Raw genomic sequence first — 15,486 nt, forward strand, 5'->3', positions numbered from 1 at the left:
GGTAATGCATTGGGCAGTTTTGACTACCCGCTGCAGGGCTTTCCGGTCATAGTAGCTACAGCTGCCATACCATACTGTGATACAGTTCGTCAGGATGCTCTCTATTGTGCAGCGGGAAAAGTTAGAGAGGATCAGGGGTGACAGGTTACATCCCTTCAGCCTCCTTAGGAAATATAGGCGCTGCTGGGCCTTCTTCACCAGAGAGGAGGTATTGAGGGACCAGGAGAGGTCTTCCGTGATGTGGACTCCGAGGAACTTAAAGCTGTCCACCATTTCCACCACAGCCCCATTGATGTGGATGGGGGTGTGACTTCCGCCTTTAGACTTCCTGAAGTCCACAATGATTTCTTTGGTTTTCTTGATGTTAAGGGCCAGGTTGTTATCGGCGCACCACTTCGCGAGATGCTGGACCTCCTCCCTGTAGGCTGACTCATCATTGTTGGTGATCTGGCCTACTACCGTGGTATCATCCGCAAACTTGATGATGGTGTTGGAACCATGAACAGCCACACAGTCGTGGGTGAAGAGGGAGTAGAGGAGGGGGCTCAGCACACATCCTTGTGGGGCCCGTGTTCAGGGTCAGTGGGGGGGGGGGGGGGGGAGGTGTGGTTACCTAATTTGACAGACTGGGGTCTGTTTGTTAGGAAGTCCAGGGTCCAGTTGCAGAGAGAACTGTTCAGGCCAAGAGTGCCGATATGGAATTAGGAGAATCAAGGGATATGGGGATTGGGCCGGAAAGTGGAGTTGAGATCGAAGATCAACCATGATCTTAGTGAATGGCGGAGCAGGCCCGAGGAGCCAATTTGCCTATTCCTGCTCTTAATTCTTATGTTCTTCTGTAAAGTAAGTGTAAGCCATGCAAAAGGAATACAGTCAGTCAGTAAACGCATGCTACCTGCTCTCAACAGTCCTGTGTCACTGACCTGCTCGTGGATGATTTCTGACAACTCCTTCACCATGTCTTTGAAGTTTGCCTTTAACCCTTCGTGATACTCCACCTGATCCTCCTTGATCAGGCGCTCATTTAAATGTAGAGCCAGGCTGCAGGCTGAAGCAAATTCCCTGCAGGCAATTAAAAAAAAATCAGTTTTAGTTTTCTACCATTGTACAGAATTTGACATGCCATTGACGTTTCCAGCATTGAAGGAAGCTATTCGGCCCAGCATGACTGTGCCTGGTCGTTGCCAGAGCAATCCAAACTAATCGCACTGCCCCACTCTCTCTCCAAACTCCTTTACCTTCCTCTGCTTCAAATATTTATGCAATTTTCCCTTCAAAGATGAAATGGGCTATCTCCAGTACTCCCTGGGGAAAGCTCCAACAACCCTCTGTGGAAAATACATTTCTCCTAACCTCGCTCCTCACTCTCAGTGACAGCTTTAAATTGATGATCCCTTGTCATTTGCTATCCAACTAGAGGAAAGCGAGTGAATAGGGACAGATTATCAAGACGCTTCGTGATTTAAAAAACCTCTATTAAATCTACTGTTAGCTGTCTCTACTCCAGTGGAAACAGGACTATAGGACTTGCTGGATGAAAATAGGCCAAGGTTCATCTAGTTCACCTTCTACCATCCTGGGAGTCACATGATACAACGACAGTGGATTGTTGACTAATCACAGCATCAATCTCTATCAATGAGTCTACAACAGACCCAGACACGAGGTAAGGGAAACCACAATGGTGGAGAGCTTTGGGAACCACAGGTCCAAATTCACCTGCTTCTCCCAGCACGCTACATTTACTCATAGACTGTCCCAGTATCTCGAGACTCTCCTCATAACTATAGTTTCCCATCCTGGCGAATCTACACTGAGTGTATTTTTATAATGGGGCATCTGCACTGTAATTATATTTCCCAGTAATCATCATCATTGACTATCACTAGATAAATGTACAATGATCATATGACGTGACCTTCAGTGTGACCACATATTTATGACATGAAGTACACTGGCCATCAGCACAGAACAGCCAGCTCCCCAGTGCACACTGCAGTAAATTAGCTAACTTGGTTCGAAACACTGTTGAAAATAAAAGGCTGTGGTTTTCTACTTAATGGATGTTACTACCTTGTTATTATTCCCACGGTAACGATCATTGTAACAACATATAATGTACGTTTCAAAATAAGCCTAACAATTGTCAGGAGGAAAGAGGGAGGGGAGGAAAGAGGGAAAGGAAAAGGGAAGGATGGAAGAGAAAAAGGAGGGGAAAGGAGAGGGAGGAGAAAGGAGAGGGGGAGAAGAAAGGAGAGGGGGAGGAGAGAGGAGAGGGGGAGGAGAGAGGAGAGGGGGAGGAGAGAGGAGAGGGGGAGGAGAGAGGAGAGGGGGAGGAGAGAGAAGGGGGGAGGAGAGAGGAGAGCGGGAGAAGAGAGGAGAGCGGGAGGAGAGGAGAGCGGGAGGAGAGAAGAGCGGGAGGAGAGAAGAGCGGGAGGAGAGGGGAGAGTGGGAAGAAGTAGAAAGGGGAGGAAGGGAACAAGAGGGGAGTGAGTGAAGAGGAAGTGAAGAGATGACATGGAGCAGTCATTTAGGGGATCACATTGCACACAGTTTACAGCTTTCATTCCTCCCTAATAAACAAAAGAAAACAATGTTCACAACAGGCAATGTTTGCAGGTCTCATCAATGGTGGATTTTTGGTGATAATCTAAGGCCCATGTAGAATCTAATTCTCTCTAACTAGTATCCCATACAATAGAGAGCACAAGTGTCTGTACATAGCACAAACGAACAAGTCGATTGTTAGTTCTATAAATGCACAACCATTTGATCTGATAAATAATCCATTCAATTCACTCACCGGAATATTTCCTTTAGCAGCTTCACTTTCTTGGTTGGAAGTTTGCCAGACTTACTGTCATCCAGGAACACTCTTGCATAGGCCAATGGACCAGCATTCACCTACAACAGATCGGAGGGTGAAAGCACATACCTTCATCGTGTACTTCAGGAAAAGCAGGTAGCAAAGAATCAGCTCAGAGCTCGAGCTCTGGCTAAATGATTCGTCAGACTTGGTGAAGTTAAGCAAACATTTCTGTCACAGTCGTAGCAGGTATCTGTTCAAATTTGAAGATGGAGATTACGATGGTCGGCTCGTTTCAAGAGTGATTGCTAAAAGTCTGGCGTTCTGTAATTGGGCTTCACCAAGATCACTAATTATGCACATTAGATCTTCCGTACGAATTTCAAGTGTCATTAATGACAGACTGTGTATTACGCTCCAAGTAAACACATACTAAGCTTGTTAGCAAAATTGAAGCCCATAGGATAAAAGGGGGCAGTAGCAGCATGGATACAAAAGTGGCTAAGGGATAGAAAACAGAGTTGTGGTGAATGGCTGTTTTCCTGACTGGTGGGAGGTATACAGTGGAGTTCAGCACTAGGACCACTGCTGTTTTTGATATACATTAATGACTTGGACTTGGGGGTGCAGGGCACAATTTCGTGTGTAGTAATCAGTGAGGAGGATAGTGATAGACTTCAAGAGGACTTAGACAGGCTGGTGGAATGGGTGGACACATTGCAGATGAAATTCAACACAGAGAAGTGTGAGGTGATACATTCTGGTAGGAAGAATGAGAGACCACACACACTAAATGGTACAATTTTAAAGGGGATGCAAGAACAAAGACCTGGGGTGTTTGTGCACAAGTCTTTGAAGGTGGCAGGACAGGTTAACAAAGCAGTTAATAAAGCATATGGGATCCTGGGCTTTATAAATAGAGGCAGAGTGTACAAGCACCAGGAAGTTATGCTAAACCTTTATAAAACACTAGTTTGGCCCCAACTGGAGTATTGTGTCCAATTCTGGGCACCACACTTTAGGAAGGAGGTGAAGGCTTTGTAGAGGAGACAGAAGAGATTTACTAGAATGGTTCCAGGGATGAGGGATTACAGTTATGTGGATAGACTAGCAAAGCTGGGGTTGTTCTCCTTGGAGCAAAGACGACTAAGAGGAGATTTGATAGAGGTGTTCAAAATCATGAAGGGTTTAGATGGAGTAAATAAAGAGAAACTGTTTCCAATGGCTGAAAGGTCGATAACGAGAGGGCACAGATGTAAGGTGATTGGCAAAAAAAAGAGGCGGCATGAGGAAAAACTATTTTATGCAACGAGTGGTTTGGATTTGGAATGCACTGCCTGATAGAGTGGTGGATACAGATTCAATGGTAGCCTTCAAAAGGGAATTGGATAAAAACTTGAAGGAGAAAAAATTGCAGGGATATGGGGAAAGAGCAGGGGAGTGGGACTAACTGGATTGCTCTTCGAAAGAGCCGGCGCAGACTCGATGGGCCGAATGGCCACACTCTATGCTGTACTATTCTATGATTCTATGAAGAACTTGCATTTATATAGCGCCTTTCACAACTTCAGGACGTCCCAAAGTACTTCACAGTCAGTGAAGTACTTTTGAAGTTTAGTCAGTGTTGTAATGTAGGAAAGACGGCAGCCAATTTGTGCACAGCAAGGTTCCACAAACAGCAATGAAATAAATGACCAGACAATCTGTTTTAGTGATGTTGGTTGAGGGACAAATATTAGTCAGGCCACCGGGGAGAACTCCCCTACTCTTCTTTGAGTAGTGTTGCGGGATCTTTTATGTCCACCTGAGAGGGCAGACGGGACATCGGTTTAATGTCTCAACCGAGAGATGGCACCTCCGACAATGCAGTACTCCCTGAGTACGTGACTGGAGTGTCAGCCTAGATTTTGCACTCAAATCTCTGGAGCGGGTCATGAATTCTCAACCTTCTGACTCAGAGGCGAAAGTGCTACCCACTGTGCCACGTCTGACACCAATGAGCAGACAAGACTGTATTAGCAGCACTGGAGGACTAAAGGTTACAGGGCTAAACGCATCGCTAAAGGTACTTCATGGAATACAATGGGTCATATACTGCAGGGACCTTGGAATGGAAAGCAACCAGCGAGGCTTGAATGATGGAGGCTGGAATTCCTGATATTCCAGAGAATTATCTCTGGGTGTGACATAGATGTTTTTGTAGAACTTCTTAAATTAGTTTTGTAGAATCTGTGATATGGCAGCTGGTCATGGTTTATTTTAAGAAGTGGCCTTTTCATATTCCTCATTTAAATATTATTTTCATAAAGTTCCATTGTACTACACAGATTTCTTGTATCCATTTGTAAATATGACATGCGAGGTGCATTCATTTACGTTATGTTTCTGATGCAAGGTCAGGTCCAGGTTACAAAGGGTTAATTTTCCAGAGTTCCAGCAGCCATTTCTGGCTTAGTGGTAAAAAGCCAGTAGACACAGAACAAAGAGGGGCTCGGAAGTTTGATATGCTCTCATGAGAGGAAATTAGGTAATTATTCACCAATCCCATCTGAATCTAAATATGCCATTTGTTATAATGATGCCCTGACAGGAAATCAGAAAAATGTGCCATTCCCGCCTGGTAACAGAATATTGTAAACGCAGGACTGAGTTGCATGCAAACAAACTTCAAACTGCCTCCCCTCCATTACCGCTTGTTTCCACCTCCCCTCAATTGCCCAACTCCAACCATGCCTCAGTCCCTCCACCGCTTTACCCTTATCCATGCTTGTGCCACCTCTAGACTTGATTTCTCCAGTGTCCTCATAATGCTTCGAGAATTTTAACCATCTTGGCCTGGAAGGGATTTTTGGTTTCATTTAAGTTATGTTTCTGATGCAAGGTCAGGTCCAGGTTACAAAGGGTTAATTTTCAGAGTTCCAGCAGACATTTCTGGCTTAGTGGTAAAAAGCCAGTAGGCACAGAACAAAGGGAGGCTCGGAAGTTTGATGTGCTCTCATGAGAGGAAATGAGGCAGCCAATAAACTGTTCCACACATTCGTTGAAGACAAAGAGGAGCCATCCAACACCTCAGAATCACAGAAACCCCACAGTGCAGATAGAGGCCATTTCGGCCCATCGAGCCTGCACCGACACATATCCCACCCGATCCCCGTAACCCCTACACCAACAGATATCCCACCCTATCCCCGTAACCCCACATATTTAATCCCCCTAACACTAAGGGTCAATTTATCATAGCCAATCAACCTCCTAGAGATGTTTGGACTATTTAATGGTGGAATGGCTTTCATTCGATGCACCCAGCAGGGGGCTGAGCTAAACACTGAGAAGCTGCCACAGCTACCACGCCAGGGGGGGAACTTACTCATGCAAGATGGTAACTTTGAATCACAGCTCAATGAGCCAATCCTTGACACAGTGAGCTGGGCGGGGGGATCATCGGTCAGTCTTTCTCTGTCTTGAAAAAGACATTAAGAATTTGAAATGATCAGAGTAAGTCATGGAGGTCTCACTTTCTGAAGGTCATGTCAGTCAGTTCTCACCTGCACAGAAACGCAGCCTTGGAGGTGGAGCTGAAGTTTGATCATGTCCAGTCCATTCGAGGTGCACAGCTTTTGCAGCTCAGCAGTTCGATCGTTCATTTCGTCGATGGCAACGTCGATGGGCTTCAGTTCGACCTGGTGCTCGTACAAAACTGCAATCCTCTTCTTCACATACGGGAAGGAGTGCGTTGCTGGAAGCAATGTCAACAAGCAACTTATTATTGAACTGCAGAAGTTTTCAAGCATTCTATGGAATAGGGTGGATGCTGGGAGAATGTTTCCCTTAGCTGGGGAGTCTAGAACCAGAGGCCACAGCCTCAAGATAAAGGGTAGGCCATTCAGGACTGAGATGAGAAGAAATTTCTTCACAGAGGGTGGTGAATCTTTGGAATTCTCTACCCCAGAGGGCTGTGGAGGCTGTCATTGGGTATATTCAAAACAGAAGTCGATAGATTTCTGACTAGTAAGGGCATCAAGGGATATGGCAATAGGGCCGGTGAATGGAGCTGAGGCAGAAGATCAGCCATGATCTCATTGAATGGCGGAGCAGGTTCGACGGGCCGAATGGCCTACTCCTGCTCCTATTTCTTATGTTCTTATGAAACAGCAGGAGAAACACCAAGAGGTAAATTTCACCGCATGGGGGGCGGCGTTAGTCTGGTGGAGCACAGCGCTTATCCGCCCGATTCGTTATGCCGGGTTACCAACCCCACCACCCCCAACCCCATGCCAAGGAGGTAAGGCGAAAATTTACCAAGTGTTCTGGCTGCTCTTCATGTGTGTATAAATAAAATGACAGGGGCGCAGTAATTTAGCAGGCTGTCCTTTGACCGCTGGTACCAGGGTTTGAATCTAGTGCCAACTGATGGGATCATCCATGCCAACCGTATGCAGTCCATGCTTCAGACCCAGTGTAGGTGAAAATGATTGTAGATTTAAGCTTCTTGTCCTCTAGAGGGTATGGTGGTGTAGTGGCTATGTTACTGGACGAGTAATCCAGAGAATGCGAGTTCAAATCCCACCGTAGCAGTTTGAGAATTTGAATTCAGTTTAAAAGTGACCACGAAGCTGTCGGATTGTCCCAACTATTTCACTCATTCCCTTTAGGGAAGGAAACCTGCCGTCCTTACCCGGTCTGGCCCATGCGTGACTCCAGTCCCACACCAATGTGCTTGACTCTTAACTGCCCTCTGAAGTGGTCCAGCAAGCCAAGAATTAACACAATTCTGGCAGGATTCATTGAAGGGACTTATCGTTAGATGGCAAATAAGTTGGATTTTACACCAGCAAGATTTGGCCTAAAGCTCACCAGCTGGACTCTGGATTATTTAATAATTCAAATCCTGCAGCACTGATGAACTATGTATCGTATTTATACTGCATAATTCACAATCTCAGGGCATCCCAAAGTACTCCAGCGCCAATAAAGTACTGTTGCTGGAGTGTAGTCACTGTTGTAATGTAGGAAATGGAACAGCCAAATTCATGCACAGCAACTTCCCACAAATATGATCAGATAATCTGTTTTAGTGGTGTTGGTTGAGGAAATAAGTGTTGTACAGAACACTGGGAGGACTCCCCTCCTTCAAATGTTGCCAGGGAATGTTTTACATTCACCTGAGGGCAGATGAGATTCGAGTTTAATGTTTCATCCAAAAGACGGCACCTTCGACAGTGAAGCACACACTCAGTACTGCACTGGAGTGCCAGCCTGGATTATGTGCTCAAGTCTCTGGAGTGGGGCTGGAGTAGTACATACTGAGAGTAACCTATAACCAAACAATGCTAATGCAATGGCAGACCATAGTTTGTGAAAGGTGATCAGTGGGATTATTCCATCTTTGAAACACACATCATCCCTATAGATTTGCCTTTCTGCTTATTGTTATTCAACTACTTACGTAAAGCTGGCCTTACTTGTTAGAATCGTTCGCCTTTTGCACTGCTCCTCGACCCCTCCTTGCTTCTTCCCAGATAATGTGTACGGAGTCTCAAAGACGAATCGTGTGATATTATGGTTTCTCTCAAAATGTGTCTTCCTTTCAGGCAGTTCTTTTTCATCGAAGTAAGGATTGACGAAAGTTACCTGAATATATGCAAATTTCTGGTCCAGGTTTTTTGCATTTACCTAAAAAGTAAAAGAAAGAAAAACGCATTCAACAAAGTTTTATAAATGTAGTCAGATCCTAAAACAAAAAAAAACACTAGATATTCTAATGGGCCTCTTGTGACATTGCTCATTGTAAACAGTTATTTTAGGACAGGACTGTTACACCATATAAAGCAAAATGTATTATTCTGCTGCTGAGGCAAAGATATATCCCTTTAAACCCAAAAGGTCTAATTAATAAATAAACAGAGCTTTAGATTAATCAGAGTTTGTTTGGTGAGAGAACTGTGCAGATTACATAAGAAATAGGAGGAGTAGTAGGCCATTTGGCCCTTCGAGCCTGCTCCGCCATTCAATAACATCATGGCTGATCTTCTGCCTCATCTCCACCTTCCTGCACTATCCCCATATCCCTTGATTCCCTCAGTGCTCAAGAATCTATCGATCTCAATCTTGAATATATAGATTGGAGAAGGCTTCCCCTTAAATGCATCAACAACAACAACTTGTATTTATATAGTGCCTAGTGTTGTTTTTGTTTTAGGATCTAACTACATAGTAAAACATCCCAAGGCGTTGCAGAGGAGTGTTGAGACAAAAAATTTGACATGCTATTCGCCTCAACCACTCTATGTGGCAGTGAATTCCACATTCTCACCACTCTCCGAGTAAAGAGGTTTCGCTTGAATTCCCTATTGGGAATCTTATATTTATGGCCCCTAGTTTTGGACTCCCCCACAAGTGGAAGCATCTTCTCTACCCTAACAAACACTTTCATAATTTTAAAGACCACTGTCAGGTCACCCCTCAGCCTTCTCTTTTCCAGAGAAAAGAGCCCCAGCCTGTTCAGTCTTTCCTGATAGTTATAACCTCTCAGTTCTGGCATCATCCTTGTAAATCTTTTTTGCACCTTCTCCAGTGCCTCGATATCCTTCTTGTAATATGGAGACCAGAACTGAGCACAGTATTCCAAGTGTGGTCTAACCAAGGCTCGATACAAGTTTAACATAACTTCTCTGCTTTTGAATTCTAGCCCTCTAGAAATGAACCCCAGTGCTTTGTTTGCACTTTGTTAACCTGCGTTGCTACTTTTAATGATTTGTGAATCTGTTCTGTTTGTTCTATTTCTTCTCTGTAAAGGACCATGGCAGTATATGTTCCATGCTGCTACCCTTCTGCTGTTTGAAGCATCCTGCTTAGCCCTGTTCCGAGTATGACTTATACCTCGATGTAGCCACGTTAAATAAAAAGGAAACTTTGTGGGTAAAATAAGTTGGCGCTGCCCACTCACTAATGAGGTTAATTATCACTCACAGCAATCAGTGGAAAATCTTTATCATGATTTTATAACAAAAAGAGAGCTAGAGTCAACTGTACCGATATGGGGCTTTACCTCCAGAACTGTAATTTCCACAAGTTAGCATCAAAATTACTGACCACAAAAGGTCAAAAGGGAGCAGATTAGATAGAGAGAATTTACACGTTTAGAGCACCTGTAATGGCCTCAAGACATCTCAAAGTACTTTTTGAAGTGTAGTCACTGTTGTAATGTAGAAAACACGGCAGCCATTTTGCACACAGCAAGCTCCCACAAACAGCAATGAGATAATGACCAGATAATCTGTTCTTTTAGTGATGTTGGTAGAAGTATAAATGTTGGCCAGGACACCAGGGAGAACTCTTCGAATAGTGCTGTGGGTTCTTTTATGTCCATCTGAGAGGGCACTTGAGGCCTCGGTTTAACGTCTCGTCCGAAAGACGGCACCTCCGACACTGCATCACTCCCTCAGCACTGCACTGGAGTGTCAGCCTGGAATATGTTCTCAAGTCTCTGGAGTGGGACTTGAAGAGCTGGGAGTACTACCCACTGACTGATGGTGGCCCCATTATAACAAATACTAGAGCTGATGGTATTGGTGAAATTAAAACCGGGTAACATATTCTGGGTTACAGAACTAATGCGTTCCCAACTGTAGGAGTCTACTTCTGTATTTTATACTTACATCTGTGAGTATTTGCCTAAACCTATATTTAAGCTAGCTGGTTATTTGATTTCTACACCGCAGCTGTTGTTCCGTCAAACAGGACTCACCTCCTACCGGGATATCATCTCATGCCAAGGAGCTCCCTGCGGTGCCAAGCTGTGCACAATTTGATCCTGCCAACTCCAAATATAAAGACTGTTCTTACCTGGTAGAGGTTGAAACCCTGCCAGCTGTTTATGGAGTGGCATTGTCCATGTTTGTGGACAGAAGTCAAGATCAGGCCATCGTCACTGGCCAATAATGAAAAGGAAGTGATGGTAGGAGACACTCAGAGGGCCTAAAAGGGGAAAAGATGAGCTTCCAAACACAGAAATCTTTTCACTTTCGTTCCTCAAGGGATGCTGTTGCAGGTGAACTGGGGCAGCTCCTGGCAGCGCCAATGAGGAAGGCATTCAAACGCTCCCCGATCAGCTAAAACTAATCTGTCAAAATACGGTTTCTTAACGAACACTTCAAATAAAACCACATGCGCCAGCAGATATCCAGACTCTAGAGGTCTGAAAGCCTCTCGGAGCAGTTACACAGAAATTACAGCACAGAAATAGGCCTTTCGACCCAACCAGTCCACGTTGATGTTTATCCTCCACAGGAGCAGTAATCCTAATTCCGTGTTCCTGTCTGTTAACCATGTCTCTTTATTCTCCTTTCTTTTAACTACCTGTCTAATGTATTCTTGAGTGTGGGCCTGGGCCCTGAATTTCCTCAACGACCATTGGCACAGGAAAATGACACTGTCCACCAGCAGAGGGAGCTGCATCCAGGTTTCCTGGGTAGGTTAATTTGCATAAGAAATGGTGTAAATTCTGGCGTAACTGCTTAGATCCCAGGAAACTTCAGTTTAGAAATGGCGCAGCCTCTGTAAAGACTACATTCTTCATCAGAGCACTTGGGGACCGCAAAGAGGGGCTGCAGAGAGTCATTCCTCAGTCCATTGCATTTTACCCACTCAGGACACCTCCTACCTCCCTCTGAAGTGCCTCTTGCAAGAACCATGAGGCAATCACAGGTCAGGTGTGCCCTGACAGGGCAGCATCTCGCCAAAGGGCTGTGAATCTTTTCACAGGAAGACCTGGAAGCCCTCCTGGGAGAGGTGGAAAGAAGAAAGAAAGACTGACTTGCATTTATGTAGCGCCTTTCACGACCACCGGACATCTCAAAGCGCTTTACAGCCAATGAAGTACTTTTTTTTTTTTTTTGGAGTGGAGTCACTGTAGGAAATGCGGCAGCCACTTTGCTCACAGCAAGCTCCCACAAACAGCAATGTGATAATGACCAGATAATCTGTTTTTGTTATGTTGATTGAGGGATAAAGGAAGATGTGAGGGGCATTCTCCTGGGTGTTCTGGGCAGCAAGACATCCAGGAGTGTCAGCCTTGCCACCTTGGGGGTAGGTGGCCCTGGCACACTCTGCCAACATCTTATGTCAAGCTGCCTTATTCCCCACGCCTTCACGGGCTGCTGTTCCTCCTCCTCCATAAGGAAGGCGGAGAGAGGTATGTCCATGGGGAATGCCACACTGTAGGTTTGAGAGATATTAGCACGAAATGCCTGATATATTGTGCATTATGGGAAAGTGGAGTTAGCCAGAGTTAGAAATGCAGACAGGTCGCCAAGGCAATACCAATAAATCATTCCACAGAGTCAACTAGATGGAATATAACAAGATAAGGAAGAAGAATAAGGTTTTGTCTGTTTTAACCTTGATAGACCTCAGCAAGAGTGAGTAATAATAGATTAGATTAGAACATGTGATTATATTGAGTGTAAACCAACAGTTTGGAGGACATACATGTTGTATATGATAAACAGTTTAATGCATGCGCCAGAACATTGTTAAGACTTGCCCATTAGAGGAGGTCAGGCTACACCCACCCTGGTCAAAAGATCCCTAACAAGGCAGCATGGAGCAAAGCTTACCTTGTTAGAATCCTGGATGATTTTCACATTCTCGGCTCCGAACTTGTCACCATACAGTTTGAGGAGTCTCTCAGATATTTCTGACAGTCTAGTTAGCTTGGGCTCCTTGTAGATGTATTCCTTTCCGTCTTCCTCTTCAAAGAAACTCTATTTAAAAAAAAAAACATAAGACAAGACTGAGCATTTATCAGTGGGAAATAATCATGAGTGAGAATAGTGGACAAATATCTAACTGCGATTGTACAACATTCCCGTGACCCCCAGCACAGACTGCATTTTAGAGGAGAGAATTCCAGTTTTTCTATTACCCTTTGTGTGATAAAGTGTTTCCTAATTTCCCTCCTGAATAGACTGGCTCTAATTTTAAGTTTATGTCCCCTCTTTCTTGATTCGCCTGTTAGATCCGGGTATCTTAATGTTGTGTCCTTTCAATAATCAGACAAAGACTGCAGGGAACGATCAACAGGTGTTTACTGGATGAGGTTCAAACTGCAACTAACTGTACAGAGCACCACTCAGGGCTTATATACAGGTGTGGTCACTGCCGGTACTACAGGATACAGGAGCTGTAAAAAGTAGTTCTCCCCCTTAAAAAGGTACATACACTACATCGCCAACCAGAGAAAATAGTTTCTCTGTATCCACCCTATTGAATCCTTTTAACATCTCCCTTAAGATAATGGACAGGAGAATGCCATCGGAATGCATTCTGCATTCATCCACTTTTATTCTATAGACAGGGCTAAGCGATCTCACAATCAATGGATCAGATCAAAGCTCTGCAGTCCTACCACATCTGGTCTTGAATGGTGCTGGACCATTAAACAACACACGGGAGGAGGCTGCTCCATGAATATCCCCATCCTCAATGAAGGCAGGGCCCAGCACATGGGTGCAAAAGACAAGGCTGAAGCGTTTGCAACCATCTTCAGCCAGAAGTGCTGAGTGGATGATCCATATCGGCCTCCTCCTGAGGTCCCCACCATCACAGAAGCCAGTCTTCAGCCAATTCAATTCACTCCACGTGATATCAAGAAACAGCTGAGCGCACTGGATACAGCAAAGGTTATGGGTCCTGACAACACCCCGGCTGTCGGGCTGAAGACTTGTGCTCCAGAACTAGCCGCACCTCTAGCCAAGCTGTTCCAGTACAGCTACAACACTGGCATCTATCCAACAATGTGGAAAACTGCCCAGGTATGTCCTGTCCACAAAAAGCAGGACAGATCCAATCTGGCCAATTACCGTCCCATCAGTCTAATCTCAATCATCAGCAAAGTGATGGAAGGTTTCGTCAAGAGTGCTATCAAGCGACACATACTCACGAATAACCTGCTCACTGATGTCCAGTTTGGGTTACGTCAGGACCACTCGGCTCCAGACTGTTAAATCTGTGAGTTGTTCAAGTAATTAATACTCAGACTTAATCAGTAACAATAAAACAGGTCTTTACTGGTTGGAGGTAGGGACTATACGTAGGTCTTTACTTCATGCCCACAGGCGGGAACTGAGGGGAGATCAGTACCCACAGTACTATTTATACCCCTATGGCCAGGAGTGGTACTGCGTATCACTACGCCCAACAAGTAGTGCAGTCCTGTCCATAGGTTCAAGTAGCACACATATTACATACACAACATTCCTCCCTTCCTAGCTTTACAGTCATCTCCCCATTTAACATAACGTAATAACATATATACATATATAACTTCAGGTTTACATAACAGAATAACATAGATACATAGATAACTTCATGTCAAAACAGATCACAGATTCAGTCTCTGCGGAAAACAGTTCACAGATTCAATCTCTGTGGTGGAGTCGGTTCACGTTGCTGGAGTGACTCATTCAATAGTCCTTCCATGGATTTAACAGTTTGAACTTCCGAACTGAATTGGCTCCGTTCGGAGGGACCACGTGTGTGATCTGGTAGAGGTGATAATGGTTCAGATGGGTCATCTTCTGTTTTTCCTTTTCCTTTTCTGCTTCTTGGAGACTCTCTGGGCTCCATTGTCAGCTGCCACAGCTGCCAGCTGCATGCGCAGTTCCTCCTTCTCTTCCTCCTGTTTCCGTCGTAGAGCCAGCTTCTCCCGATGTTCCGTAGACTTTTGGTGCTCCTCCATGATTTCTGCACTTTGGTGGGAGTCGAAGTTACAAGTTGGGCAGGACAGGACATAGTAATATTCGGTGTCGTCCTGATCTAGGCCAGCGAGAGGGTCTTCTATTTCCTCCATACCCGGCTTTTGTTCCAAGTCCAGACATCTTTCCTGAAGAGACTTCTTCATGCGTACCTCTTCATCCAGCTTTTTCTGGGCTTTCAGCAAGTCGTTTACTAATGACCTCATTTGAGATTTTACTACTTCAACTTCTTTTGGAGATTGATTGATCGGACTATTCAATCCCTCTACCGGAGCAGCTGTTTCAGCGGTCTGTTGTTCTACGTTGACGTGAGTCAGCGTACTTTTGGCATCCAAGGGCTGCTCTGTTGCAGTCATCTCAGTCTGTGTTGCCACCTCAGCTCTTCCAATAACCTTTGAGAGCTCCGAACCCCTTTCGTTTGAATATTGAAGTTCGTGTTCAAGTTTTTCCCATTTCAGAGTCCTGTCCTTCAGCATATGCAGGAGTTGGCTGACCGTTAACTCCTCTGACATCAGACGTTTTGTGTGCTCCTGCTCCATTTTCTCCATCAGCTGCTTCTGTTGTCTTTCCAGATTCTCCAACTCTATATCAAAGAACTCTTTCGTTGCATTCAACTCTTGCTCAAAACGGCGAAGCATTTGTTCTAATTGCTGTTGTAGTTTGAAATGGAGTTGAGTTCGAGCCCGGTGTCCCTCAGAAATGGGCACATCAGTAGACTTGCCAGACTCAGAATCCACAGTTAAACTATGTTGTTGTTGCTCAGTGGAATTCTGTGCTGAAACTTTGTCTTTTGCACCTGAGTTGGGCTTACCATCATCCGTTCCAGAGTCTGGGCCGACTATCTTCACCGAGTTCTCACTCGTTATTGTTTGTAGGAAATGCCAGTCCATATTCATTTCCCTAATCCACTCCCGTCCTAGTAGT

At 44.9% G+C, this 15,486-nt stretch overlaps 1 protein-coding gene across 1 annotated transcript in view; it reads right to left on the reverse strand.

The window, feature by feature from the left end:
• LOC147124903 (dedicator of cytokinesis protein 11-like) overlaps positions 1–15,486 on the reverse strand; it is a 458,563-nt gene that overhangs the window by 11,866 nt on the left and 431,211 nt on the right. Inside the window, exons 48-52 of the mRNA XM_085994653.1 lie at positions 12,424–12,570; positions 8,269–8,479; positions 6,352–6,542; positions 2,804–2,904; positions 924–1,062 (exon numbers count right to left, since the gene is read on the reverse strand). Coding sequence (XP_085850779.1) covers positions 924–1,062; positions 2,804–2,904; positions 6,352–6,542; positions 8,269–8,479; positions 12,424–12,570 — 789 coding nt within the window. The remainder of the gene's footprint in view (positions 1–923; positions 1,063–2,803; positions 2,905–6,351; positions 6,543–8,268; positions 8,480–12,423; positions 12,571–15,486) is intronic.

This window comes from Somniosus microcephalus, chromosome 1 (assembly GCF_052327205.1).
Source record: "Somniosus microcephalus isolate GS21.2 chromosome 1, FLI_Smic_1.0, whole genome shotgun sequence".
In the NCBI taxonomy this organism is placed as follows: Eukaryota; Metazoa; Chordata; class Chondrichthyes; order Squaliformes; family Somniosidae; genus Somniosus; species Somniosus microcephalus.